Source organism: Rattus norvegicus, chromosome 9 (genome assembly GCF_021556685.1).
Source record: "Rattus norvegicus strain SHRSP/BbbUtx chromosome 9, alternate assembly SHRSP_T2T, whole genome shotgun sequence".
Classification (NCBI taxonomy): Eukaryota; Metazoa; Chordata; class Mammalia; order Rodentia; family Muridae; genus Rattus; species Rattus norvegicus.
Window position 1 is genome coordinate 27,858,039 of NC_141542.1, and position 13,960 is coordinate 27,871,998.

General features: G+C 41.4%; 1 protein-coding gene across 22 annotated transcripts in view; it reads right to left on the reverse strand.

Annotated features, from left to right (window-relative positions):
* Treml4 (triggering receptor expressed on myeloid cells-like 4) overlaps positions 1 to 12,492 on the reverse strand; it is a 36,537-nt gene extending 24,045 nt beyond the window's left edge. For 14 of the 22 annotated variants that reach the window (XM_087568962.1, XM_087568961.1, XM_087568958.1 and 11 more), the window contains exons 1-5: positions 12,137 to 12,492; positions 11,585 to 11,929; positions 6,907 to 6,957; positions 6,586 to 6,643; positions 5,707 to 5,836 (exon numbers count right to left, since the gene is read on the reverse strand). In XM_087568962.1, coding sequence (XP_087425088.1) covers positions 5,707 to 5,836; positions 6,586 to 6,643; positions 6,907 to 6,957; positions 11,585 to 11,929; positions 12,137 to 12,176 — 624 coding nt within the window. In that variant the 5' untranslated portion in view covers positions 12,177 to 12,492. The other 8 variants (XM_087568951.1, XM_087568947.1, XM_087568943.1 and 5 more) reach the window with 1 other exon arrangement.
* Between the last annotated feature and the right edge of the window lie 1,468 nt (positions 12,493 to 13,960).

Sequence of the window (13,960 nt, forward strand, 5' to 3'; positions counted from 1 at the left end):
AGGTGAAATCTCAGGGTTGTTTTGATTTGCATTTCATTTATGACTAAAGATGTTGAACATTTCTTTAGGTGTTTCTCAGCCATTCAGCATTCCTCAGCTGTGAATTCTTTGTTTAGCTCTGAACTCCATTTTTTAATAGGGTTATTTGTCTCCCTGCAGTCTAACTTCTTAAGTTCTTTGTATATTTTGGATATAAGCCCTCTATCAGTTGTAGGATTGGTAAAGATCTTTTCCCAATCTGTTGGTTGCCGTTTTGTCCTAACAACAGTGTCCTTTGCCTTACAGAAGCTCTGCACTTTTATGAGATCCCATTTGTCGATTCTTGATCTTAGAGCCTGAGCCATTGGTGTTTTGTTCAGGAAATTTTCTCCATTGCCCATGTGTTCGAGATGCTTCCCCACTTTTTCTTCTGTTAGTTTGAGTGTATCTGGTTTGATGCAGAGGTCCTTGATGCACTTGGACTTAAGCTTTGTACAGGGTGATAAGCATGGATCGATCTGCATTCTTCTACATGCTGACCTCCAGTTGAACCAGCACCATTTGCTGAAAATGCTATCTTTTTTCCATTGGATGGTTTTGGCTCCTTTGTCAAAAATCAAATGACCACAGGTGTGTGGGTTCATTTCTGGGTCTTCAATTCTATTCCACTGGTCTATCTGTCTGTCTCTGTACCAATATCATGCAGTTTTTAATCACTATTGCTCTGTAATACTTCTTGAGTTCAGGGATAGTGATTCCCCCTGAAGTCCTTTTATTGTTGAGGATAGTTTTAGCTATCCTGGGTTTTTTGTTATTCCAGATGAATTTGCAAATTGTTCTGTCTAACTCTCTGAAGAATTGGATTGGTATTTTGATGGGGATTGCATTGAATCTGTAGATCGCTTTTGGTAAAATGGCCATTTTTACTATATTAATCCTGCCAATCCATGAGCATGGGAGATCTTTCCATCTTCTGAGGTCTTCTTCAATTTCTTTCTTCAGAGGCTTGAAGTTCTTATTGTACAGATTTTTACTTGCTTGGTTAAAGTCACACCGAGGTATTTTATATAATTTGGGACTATTATAAAGGGTGTCATTTCCCTAATTTCTTTCTTGGCTTGTTTCTCCTTTGTGTAGAGGAAGGCTACTGATTTATTTGAATTAATTTTATACCCAGCCACTTTGCTGAATTGTGTTTATCAGGTTTAGTAGTTCTTTGGTGGAACTTTTGGGATCACTTAAATATACTATCATATCATCTGCAAATAGTGATATTTTCACTTCTTCTTTTCCAATCTGTATCCCTTTGATCTCTTTTTGTTGTCTTATTGCTCTGGGTAGCACTTGAGGAACTATACTGAATAAGTAGGGAGAGAGTGGGCAGCCTTGTCTACTCCCTGATTTTAGTGGGATTGCTTCAAGTTTCTCTCCATTTATTTTAGTATTAGCTACTGGTTTGCTGTATATAGCTTTTACTGTGTTTAGGTATGGGCCTTGAATTCCTATTTTTTCCAGGACTTTTATCATGAAGGGGTGTTGAATTTTGTCAAATGCTTTCTCAGCATCTAATGAAATGATCAAGTGGTTTTTATCTTTCAATTTGTTTATATAGTGGATTACATTGACGTTTTCTGTATATTAAACCATCCCTGCATGCCTGGGATGAAGCCTACTTGATCATGATGGATGATTGTTTTGATGTGCTCTTGGATTCAGTTTGCAAGAATTTCATTGAGTATTTTTGCGTTGATATTCATAACGGAAATTGGCCTGAAGTTCTCTTTCTTTGTTGGGTCTTTGTGTGATTTAGGTATAAGAGTAATTGTGGCTTCATAGAAGGAATTTGGTAGAGCTCCATCTGTTTCAATTTTGTCGAATAGTTTGGATAGTATTGGTATGAGGTCTTCTATGAAGGTCTGATAGAATTCTGCACTGAACCCATCTGGACCTAGGCTCTTTTTGGTTGGGAGACCTTTAATGACTGCTTCTATTTCATTAGAAGTTATGGGGTTTTTTAAATGATTTATCTGTTCCTGATTTAACTTTGGTACCTGGTATCTGTCTAGGAAATTGTCCATTTCCTGCAGATTTTCAAGTTTTGTTGAATATAGGCTTTTGTAGTAGGATCTGATAATTTTTTTAATTTCCTCTGATTCTGTAGCTATGTCTCCGTTTTCATTTCTGATTTTGTTACTTTGGATACACTCTCTGTGTCCTCTCGTTAGTCTGACAAAGGGTTTATCTATTTTGTTGATTTTCTCAAAGAACCAGCTTTTGGTTCTGTTGATTCTTTGTATAGTCCTTTTTGTTTCTACTTGGTTGATTTCAGCTCTGAGTTTGATTATTTCCTGCATTCTACTCCTCCTGGGTGTATTTGCTTCTTTTTGTTCTAGAGCTTTTAGGTGTGCTGTCAAGCTGCTGACATATGCTCTCTCCTGTTTCTTTCTGCAGCCACTCAGAGCTATGGGTTTTCCTCTTAGCACACCTTTCATTGTGTCCCATAAGTTTGGGTATGTTGTACCTTCATTTTCATTAAATTCTAAGAAGTCTTTAATTTCTTTCCTTATTTCTTCCTTGACCAGGTTATCACTGAGTAGAGTATTGTTCCATGTATATGTGGGCGTTCTTCCCTTATTGTTATTGAAGACCAGCTTTAGCCGTGGTGTCTGGTAGGAGGCATGGGATTATTTCTATCTTTCTGTATCTATTGAGGCCTGTTTTATGACCTATTATATGGTCAATTTTGGAAAAAGTACCATGAGGTTGTGAGAAGAAGGTATATCCTTTTGTTTTAGGATAGAATGCTCTATAAATATCTGTTAAGTACATTTGGTTCATGACTTCTCTTAGTCTGTCTATGTCTCTGTTTAATTTCTGTTTCCATGATCTGTCCATTGATGAGAGTGGGGTGTTGAAATCTCCTACTATTATTGTGTGAGGTGCAATGTGTGCTTTGAGCTTTAGTAAGGTTTCTTTTATGTATGTACGTGCCCCTGTATTTGGAGCATAGATATTTAGGATTGATAGCTCATCTTGGTGGATTTTTCCTTTGATGAATATGAAGTGTCCTTCCTTATCTTTTTTGATGACTTTTGGTTGAAAATCTATTTTATTCTATATTAGAATGGCTACTCCAGCTTGCTTCTTCAGACCATTTGCTTGGAAAGTTGCTTTCCAGCCTTTCACTCTGAGGTAGTGTCTGTCTTTGTCTCTGAGGTGCGTTCCCTGTAAGCAGCAGAATGCAGGGTCCTCATTGCGTATCCAGTTTGTTAATCTATGTCTTTTTATTGGGGAATTGAGTCCATTGATGTTGAGAGATATTAAGGAATAGTGATTGTTGCTTCCTGTTATATTTGTATTTGGATATGAGGTTATGTTTCTGGGCTTTGCTTCTCTTTGTTTTGTTGCCAAGACAATTAGTTTCTTGCTTTTTCTAGGGTGTAGCTTGCCTCCTTATGTTGGGCTTTACCATTTATTATCCTTTGTAGGGCTGGATTTGTAGAAAGATATTGTGTAAATTTGGTTTTGTCATGGAATATCTTGGTTTCTTCATCTATGTTAATTAAGGGTTTTGCTGGATACAGTAACCTGGGCTGGCATTTGTGTTCTCTTAGGGTCTGTATGACATCTGTCCAGGATCTTCTGGCTTTCATAGTCTCTGGTGAGAAATCTGGTGTAATTCTGATAGGTCTGCCTTTATATGTTACTTGACTTTTTTCCCTTACTGCTTTTAATATTCTTTCTTTATTTTGTGCGTTTGGTGTTTTGACTATTATGTGATGGGAGGAGTTTCTTTTCTGGTACAATCTATTTGGAGTTCTGTAGGCTTCTTGTATGTTTATGGGCATCTCTTTCTTTAGGTTAGGGAAGTTTTTTTCTATGATTTTGTTGAAGATATTTACTGGTTCTTTGTGCTGGGGCTCTTCACTGTCTTCTATACCTATTATCCTTAGGTTTGATCTTCCCATTGAGTCCTGGATTTCCTGTATGTTTTGGACCAGTAGCTTTTTCTGTTTTACATTATCTTTGACAGTTGTGTTGATGATTTCTATGAAATCTTCTGCTCCTGAGATTCTTTCTTCTATCTCTTGTAGTCTGTTTGTGATGCTTGTATCTACGGCTCCTTGTCTCTTCTTTTGGTTATCTATATCCAAGGTTGTCTCCCTTTGTGCTTTCTACACTTGATCTTAGCCAAAAGGCCGAGAAGCGATCCTTTGTGCTTTCTTTATTGCTTCTATTTCCATTTTTAATTCCTTCACCTGTTTAATTGTGTTTTCCTGGAATTCTTTCAGAGATATTTGCGTTTCCTCTCTATAGGCTTCTGCTTGTTTATTTGTGTTTTCCTGCATTTCTCTAAGGGAGCTCTTTATGTCTTTCTTGAAGTCCTCCATCATCATGATCAAACGTGATTTCAAATCTAGATCTTGCTTTTCTGGTGTGTTTGGATATTCAGTGTTTGCTTTGGTGGGAGAATTGAGCTCTGATGATGCCATGTAGTTTCTGTTGCTTGGGTTCCTGTGCTTGCCTCTTGCCATCAGGTTGCCTCTGGTGTTACCTTGTTCTGCTATTTCTGACAGTGGCTAGACCATCCTATAGGCCTGTGTGTCAGGAGTGCTGTTGACCTGTTTTCCTGTTTTCTTTCAGCCAGTTATGGGCACAGAGTGTTCTGCTTTCAGGTGTGTAGTCTTCCCTGTCTACTGGTCTTCAGGTGTTCCTGTGGGCATGTGTCCTGAGTCCACAGGCAGGTCACTTGGAGCAAAAAAAGTTGGTCTTAACTCTGGTCCCAGGGCTGAAGTTGCTCCCGGGGGCTGCTTTTGAGGTCTCCGTGAGGGCAGCAACCAGAAGGGCCTGTCCCACATTTTCCCGGGGCCCCTGTGCACTGGGGTCCCAGATGGTGTTAGGTGTTTTCCTCTGGCGTCAGAAATGTGGGCAGAGTGTAGTCTCTTCTGGCTTCCCAGGCATGTCTGCCCCTCTGAAGGTTTAGCTCTCCCTCCCACAGGATTTTGGTGCAGGAAGCTGTTGACCATGTCCCTTCAGATCCAGGTGGTGTCTGGACCACAGGGGACCTGCCACTTGAGTGCCTGGCATTCTTTTTTAACATGAATGACCCAAGTCTTTGCATTTTTTCTTAAACCTTGCAGGCCTACGCCCGGCTCTCGGTACCATGTCAGCACAGGCACTTACAGCTCACAGTGACACACTTTCTCCAACAAGGCCATACCTCCCTATGGGTCAAGCATTCAAACACAGGAATCTACTTCCCACCACCACATTGATGCCTCTAGCAGAAGTTGTTGTTGTTTACCACATGGTGTGAAAGTATAGAGGCAGGGAAGCTGGAATTTCAGCCATGAGCAGCTAACACATGAAGGCAAAGCTTGCCTGGGTGCCAGCTGCCTGCCTCAACTTCCCTGGTTGATCTGATGGTATCTGTACCTGTCCTGTTTGTTTCTTTGTTTGTCTGTTGAAGTCTCACCCAAAGGAACAGTGCTCTCTTAGGGACTCTGTCTCTTGGAAAATCCCACTAGTGCCTCAGTGGGGCTTCCTTCTTTTTTTGCTGGATGTTTTAGGTGCCTTGTTTTTGATGTTTTGCTATCTCTCTGCTATTTGGTATTTGTACTTTTACTTTGGCTTGCTGTATACTTAATAAACATACTCACTTGAAACTGAAAACATGGCCATCATACCCTAGAGAGCGAGCAGCCCTACCACAGTCAGACATCTCACCTGGCCACGCCTCCAACAAAGGAGCACACAGAAAACTGACAGCATCAGGCCCTTGAGCAGAAGGAGTCCATACTGCAGAGAGACCAGAAGCCTCAGGGAGGTCCAGCCAGGAGAGGAAGAACTTTGGTTTCTGGAGGCAAGAAACAGATAGAGAAGCCTGGGTTGGGATATCACCTGCTCCTGTGTGACCTCAAGCCATCTCCTTGTAGCTGGAATTTTTGTGTATACAGACCCATCCTAAACTCTGAAGGGACAATGAACACAATCGGGAATGGAGCCCTGGGGTCCCTGGGCCCAAGAGGAAAACAAGTTATAAGTCGGAAGGGGGGAGGGGAGGGGAGGAAGAGGAGGGAGAAAATGAGATGGGGGGATGTTGGTGAGTCTGGTTAGCCACTACGCTGTGAGACCTGCCTGTCTTTGCCTCCCAACAGAGATTCCAGGTCTAGATCTGCCATACCCAGCTTGTTATGTGGGTGCTAGGGACCGAAACTCGGATACCAATGCTCACTGCTTGCATAGCAAACACTTTAGTCACTGAACCAGCTCCCTAGCCTTTTATGAGTCTTTGCTATTGGAGAGCTTTCCTTTCTGTGAAATTTATGTTGATATCTCTTCCTTTTTATTCTTCCTTATAGAGATTCAGACTCATTCTTATTCTCTCTGTCTTTTCTACAGCTCTTCCAATGCTTGGGACCTGCTGCCAAGCCACCATTTCTTCTTTTCCACCTCCATGTCTGGACCTGGAAGCACCTCTGAAGAACTCATGCCCAGCCATCCTGAGGATGAGCCTCACTACAAGAGCTCCCCAGGCATCCTTTGCCAGGACTCTTCCCTCTAAAGACACCCCTACTCACCTGTGCTCAGAGCTCCTTGACTTACCTGTGCTCAGAGCCATTGATGGAAGAGTCAGTGATCTCCTCAGGAGAGGTGGTCAGAACTAAGAAGTATATAAAGATGGTAACTGTTTAGAGGACCAGGACAGAGGTCAAGACAGGGTCAGTCCCAAGAGCCATGAGAGGAAGTAGAGAAGGGTTAGATGGGAGCACACTTCGCAGTCCCTCAGGTCAGGGCTACTTGCATTCAAAATCTTTATACTTATTTTCTTACATATGTAAGGGCATCAACCTTAAAGGCAGGCCTCCCCTACCTTTACCCTCCCCAAACTGCCTGGCTATCCCTCTTTCCTCCTGGCCAACCTACCTGTGCTTTCTGGGAGCCAAGCAATCGTCTGTGAAGGAAGAGTTGATGAGGCTAGAGAAGAAAAGAGAAGACAACTATGAATAAAAGGAAGAATGGGGTCTGGGCCTTAATCTGTGAAAGATGCAGGATGCTCAGAGGTGACTGAACCTAAAATCTTTAACCTAAGACTTACATATTTATGGGCTGCTGAAATAATTTGAAGACCTGAGTTTGAACCCTAGGACCCACAGTGAAAGGGAAGAGCCAACTCCCAAAAGTTGTCCTCTGACCCCAAATGTGCATAATGATCTGTGCCCTCACACATAAAATGATAGCATAATAGCAATAGTAATAATTATTATCATTATTATAATTATAAATTTTAAAAGGGGATTTCACACATCTATGCTATGCCATTTACCGTTTTAATACTTGCATATATGGCATGACATTCAAACCAAATTTAGCCTATGTACTTGACATTTATCATTTCTTCATGGTAAAAACACTTAAAATATTTTTATAGCCTTTTAAAAATAAGTCGAGGTTGGGGAGAAAGTTAAAGTGCTAGCTGCTCTTGCAGATATGGGATGATAGATAGATAGATAGATGGATGGATAGATAGATAGATAGATAGATAGATAGATAGATAGATAGATAGATAGAGAGATAGAGAGAGATAGAACATATAGAAATATAGTCCCATATATACTAGTCCTACTAGTAGGACATATAGTGTATATAGTACATATAGATAGGGCATATAGGACCAGCATTTGATTCCCAGCACCCATATAGTGACTCACAACCATCCATAACTCCAGTTCCAGAGGATCCAGTATCCTCCACTGACCTCCATGGGTCATATGTGTTACACAGATAGTCATGCAGTCAAAACATGCATATGTGCAAAATAGGATAAATAAATATTCTATATTTTTAATAATCAGAAACAAATAGCACATTATTGTCATCTGAAGTTTGTGCAACACAGCATTAGAATTTCTGTCTCTTTTATGTCACTCAATGGTCTTCAGCCAAGCCCTACCCTCACTTCTCCTGGGCTTCTTCCTCAGCTTCTGGTAACCACTAATCTATTCCAAGGTCTATCAAATCAGCATTTTGTTACTCTTGATTGGTAGTTTTGAGACAGTGTCTCACTATGTAGCTCTGACTTGCCCAGAACTTCCTTGGTAGACCAGGCTAATCTCAGACTCACAGAGATCCATTTGCCTCTGCCTCCTGGTATTAAAGGCTTGCACCATCATGATTCTTTTAAAGTCAGGGTTACATGTAGTCCCAGCTGAACTCAAACTTACTTCATAGCTCAAGATGATGAACTTGTGATCTACTTGCCTTCACCTCCCAAAAGCTGGGACCATAGGCTGGACAGACATAATAGTAGTTCCAGGCTGTTGTCACCACAACAACTGTGCTAACTTACATGCCCGCCCAGCCCCCTCCACCCGGCCACATGTAAGGCTTTCTCCAAGTTTTCCCCAGCACCTGTTATTGTTTGTCTTTTGGGGAAGGATGGTTTTTACAGAGTGATATGATATCTCACAATGGTTTTTATTCATGTTTCCCTGGTAGGCAGTGACACTGAGGGTTTTCTTAGCTGTTTGGTTGTTGTTTGGTTTGGTTTTGATAGTTGCTCAGATTGGCAGAGGAGCATTATGCATAGCAGAAATCAACTCTGGCCTCCCAGTGGAAAGTGGGTTGTGGTGGACCTGGTAGCACAGTTCATCTCTCTCTATCTGAAGCCCTGAGTGGAACTTCCTCATTGCTTAGTCTCTAGGGGATCCACCCAAGGTGAAGGCTCTACTGAGTCTCGGGCTCCTAAACCTGCTTGACCATTACTCTTTCCTCCTTAATAACCTAGGAGCCAGATTACCTAGGAAGAGTAGGTAAGGCTATAAGAGAAAAAGAGAAGATGACTGTGCAGAGTTCTGAAGGGAAAATCAAGTCTCACCCCCAAACAGTGACAGGATATAGGGGAGCTTAGAGCAGACATCAGGAACCAACAAGCTAATAACTATCAGATGACCTTCCTGAGATGACTTTGCCTTAGTTTAAAATTTATGACATAACTCTGGTAGGCAAACCCCCGGAGAAAATCATTTTAGGAAATATTCTTGCTATCAATTTGCTTTTCCTGTATTAAGACATATATATCACTAGGTGTTAGCCCACCCTTTTAAGCAGATCTCTGCAGAACAACAAAGATGTACTGTCTTGTAGTGATGCTATAGAGACACATAGATGATTTATTTATCTTCAAAGGTGATCCTCTAAGAATTCCTAAATGTATTGTAATCATTTAAGCTCTTTTAATGACACTATTAAGTCCTTTCTGATAGCCAAAACTGCAATGAGAACTCTGCCAGACTTTAGTGTCACCAGTTAATTGCTACAGGCATTCTACTACTCAGAACACATTCCAAGAGGTTGTAAAACCATTAATCAAAGGTTATAGAAAGATAATTAATGATTTCTTATAGGTGCTAGGACAAAAAATAAAATAGTGACTCGGTTTATCTACATAAAACTAGGACAAAAAATAAAATAGTGACTCGGTTTATCTACATAAAACTTCACAATAACTTTTTTTTTGGTTCTTTTTTTCGGAGCTGGGGACCGAACCCAGGGCCTTGCGCTTCCTAGGCAAGCGCTCTACCACTGAGCTAAATCCCCAACCCCCACAATAACTTTTTAACTCTCCAAGAACCTGTGGAACTGTGACAGCTGTTTAGCCAGATAATTACTCCTAATAGATATGCATGTAAACATGCTCTGTTGTAAACTTCTATTTCAATTTATGATTTTGAACTTGTGTGCAAACTTGTGATGAACTTTTTACCATGTAATAATGTATTCTGAAAGATGTAAGTGCTGAAGACAACTTTTTAGACAAAACACTATTTAGACAGATCGGAACAGAACGTTTTAGAACAGAAGTGATGCTATTTTTTTTTAATTTGGGACACAAGAGGCTTTTTAGACAGAACTAAACTCAAGAAGAACTTGAAGTAAAGGGATAGCATTGGGAGAAAGGGCATTGAGAGTAAGAGCATTATTGTGACACCAGAGCAGGAGGAGAGAGCAAGACTAGACAGAGAATGCAGGATGGAATAACTTAGAAACTATAGGTAACATAAAAAACTAAGAGAGCAATGGTCTTATAGAGGAAGAGGAAAAAAGGAAGCTACAGAGAGCAGAAGGAGCAAGCAGGCTTCTTCTTACCGTGGGACAGAACAGGTCCTTTCTTAATAACAAGGCAGGCTTAGTCTTATTAAAATGAGTAAAGCTTTCTTCTAACAAACTTGGGTTTAATTCATTTAGCATTAAAAGGGTAGAAGCTTTTTCTTTCTCTATGCAATGAAGATTGGAGCTTATTGTTTTATCCAGAATGAGTGAGTTTTTTCTGCACTGGTGCTTGCTCTTTTGCTCCAAATGCATATGTAACTGTGAATGTGTGTGTGTGTGTGTGTGTGTGTGTGTGTGTGTGTATGTGTGTGTGTGTGTAAGTATGTAATTGTGAGAATGTATGCAACATAAACCCAACTGGTTTAATAGAAATATATAAATATGTATGTGTGAATCAATATATGAATTTATGTGAGTTTATGCATATTTGCTTATGTAAAAGTTTTTCCTTCTGTGAGCATAATTCTCTTCTCCTGGTTCAATAGAAGTTTATTAATCCAAACTTTCACCTAGCCTCACAATCTAGAGGCATCTAGAAAAAGAGGAAAGTCTCTAGCAATTAATCCTCTAGCAATTAATCTCCTGATGCTTTAGGATGCGGTTTTTAGCCTCAGAGGAACACAGAAGGCAGGTCAGCGACAGTAGCATAGTAACTTAGACATAGATAAGTAAATCAGCCACAGTAGCATAGTAACATAGACTTAGCTAAGTAAACTTTTTTATTATTATACAGCAACCCTAAGTATCTTGTAAGACAAAAGTCTTAGCCTCCACTGACACACTTCCTTCTCTGCTGCCTCAAGAAGAGAGAACAAAAAAGAGGGCTATGCCAGGGCTGGGCTCTGACAAGCTGAACATCAGGGTGCCTTGGAGCAATATGCATTTGTAACTCAGGTCTGCACAGGTGTGCCTAAGTAAGAAAGTGAGTAGGAAGGCTGGAGAGATAGCTCAGCTATTGAGAACACAGATGGATTTTGCAGGGAATCTGTTTGGTTCCTAGCATCCACACAGAGGGGTTCACAGCAATTTGTGACTCTAACTGCAAGAGAATCCTAGTCTCTGGCTTCCATGGGCACTGTCCCACATGTAGCATGTGCCCATGAGTGCACATAATTTAAAATAAAAACATCCCAACAGTTTTTGGAGACAGAGTGTCACTATGTATCTCTGGCTGGCCTAGGCCTCACTATTTAGACTAGACTGGCCTCGAACTCAGATCCACCTGCCTCTGCCTCCCAAATGTTGAAATTAAAGTTGCACGATGCTAGTATAAACTAAATAAGAGTCGAAAAAAGACTCTACGTGCCTACCCCATGAAACTTAAACATTCTTTCCTAATGCAGAGCTAGGTATGACAGAGATTGGAAGCTGTCTCTCCTCAGTCAGATCAGGTGTCAAGATTAGGGGTCACAGAAAGAAGTGAGATATATATATATTCAATCAATCACTTGGTCCCTAAAAGGGGGGGCTATATCTCAAAAAAGGGGCTTACCTGGAGATACCACCAGGCTGATGTTTCTGAGAACGGTTACTATATTTTGAGAAGCATTAAATAAACTACACCAGTAGAATGCCGAGTCCTCTTCTGTTAGCTGAGTCATGGTGATGTTGAAGAAGCCAGATTCAGGATCATCCCAGATCATGTACTGTAATTCCCTGACTGCTTTCAGAGGCTCAGAGGTAGTGATCATTCTTTGACATCTATTTGGAGATGTTTGCCGGCACCATGTTTTCGGCACGTAAGGTCCCTCCTCAGGCTTGTACTGGCACCACACGGAGAGACTCTGTCCTACCATTCTATGAAGCTCTTCAGATATAACTGTGGACCCCCAGACACCTGGACAACAAATCAAGTCAGAGGACAGAGCTCCAGCTGTATACATTTGTTTCTGAGGCTGGGGAAGCCAAAAGGCAGGGACTTCCAACATCCAGATGCAGAACATGACCCCCAAAGTCAGCCCTGGTCACAGAGTTAACCTGGTTCCTGTCCAGCCCTTCTTCTTTTATCCCACCTCTCAATGCCTTATATCCTGAATCATCTCACCTGAGACCAGGAGCACCAGCAGCAAAGGGACCAGTAGCATACCAGTTCAGACTCTGTCAGTGGAGGAGAGAAGAGAAAAAGAGGAGGTCTCTGAACTAGGCAGGACTCTTCTCCTGAGTCTCAGCATCTGTGAGATGCAAGAACCAAGCAAGATCAGAGCTTCGATTGGGGAAGTGGCCAGCCTGGGAAAGCAGGCTTATAGACCCATAAGAGGAAGAGTAGCTAGGCCCTGACTGGGGACTCCTAACTGCAGAGACCATCTCTGGCCCTCACATTTCATCCCCGCCCCTGCTCATCCTCTCCCCATCTCAGCTACTCTGCACTATCCACCAATCGCTTTCCTCCATTGTTGCTACAAAAAAGAACACTCTAAAAAAATATGAGAAGTAGGAGGCCTGTTCCTCTTTTCTTTTTCCCTGAGAAAGGACAAAGGTCCCTAGAGTGTGCCCAGAGTCCTGGAAATCCCCACCCTTAAGATAAGTCAGGGCCCTCACCTCCAATGTATAGTCATCCTGGAAGGTTTGTGAGCCACCAGACTCCAACATCAAACTGTAAGGATGGTCTCTGTAAAAGATGAGGGGGGCCTACTGGGGGTAAAGAACAATGAGGAAGAATCGTTAGAATGGAAGTCAAGAAGGAGGAATCTTTGAGGGGTGAGAAAGGAAGCAGGGAAATTTGTGATCATATAAACTGGTATTCATTGAAGGGACACATGAGTGGGTGAGTGAACACATGAGAAAAAGTATCTCACATTAACATTTCACATGCAAAAATGTGTGGAAGAAAGGGTGACCCAGGCTGGGACAGTCTAGCAATAAAATACGCTTATGCTTATATTCAGCATAATACCTACATGTATGGGTTAGTTTAGGAAGATGATGGAGTATATAAACAAGTGGAAAGGAAGAATACCTCCCTGTCTAAAAGATTCCATGACCTGCGATTGGGGGTTGGGGGGACTGAAGGCCCATATCCCTCAAAGTCATGTGATGAAGCTCAACTCCAAAAGAGGTAGGGCCTGTGAGGAGTTGACAGGTCACATGGGCTCCATGCTCATGAATGAAGTTGGTGCCTTTGCAAAGCAGAGCAAGAGATACAGTCTCCTGCTCTGTCTTGCTGTGGTTTGTATCTAATTTCCATTTGCTCTTAAAGGTGGGTGGATCAGAAGCTCAGTCCCCTGAGTAGTGTAAGGCCTTTAAGAAGCAGGCTAGGGAGTCCTTAGAACAACTGACATACCTTGAGTTACCACTCTGTGTCGTCTGTGTTTCTCTCTCTCTCTCTCTCTCTCTCTCTCTCTCTCTCTCTCTCTCTCTCTTTCTCTCTCTTCTCTCCCGTCACTCCCATAACAGACTTTTAACATTTGATGCCATATAATTTGGGGCTGTAAAAGAGCCTTTGAGCCTTCATATGTGTTTGTTAAACAAACCTCTTTGCTTTATACAGCAACTGACTTGGGTGTTTTATTATAGGCCCAGAAAACTAACGCAGTTGTCATCTTCTAAGCCTCAAGAACTAAGTAAATTAATTTATTTATAAAGTAGCCTGTGTAAGTATTATGTTACAGCAGTTTCGAAGGATATGTCTGAAACATTTCCTCTGTTCAAATACTGTTTCGAAGGAGAAGAAACACACACTGCTGCTTAAGTGGGAGACTGTCAGTGTATTAAACTTTTCATTAAGTCACAGCTTTTATGATCTAATAGCCTCAAAAATTTCCTCACACACACACACCTGGATGTGTGTATTCCTAATCTACCTGATATTTCCCAGTCCTATTTGATCATGACAGGCAGAGAGGGGGAATCAGTGTGAGTTCCAGGACAT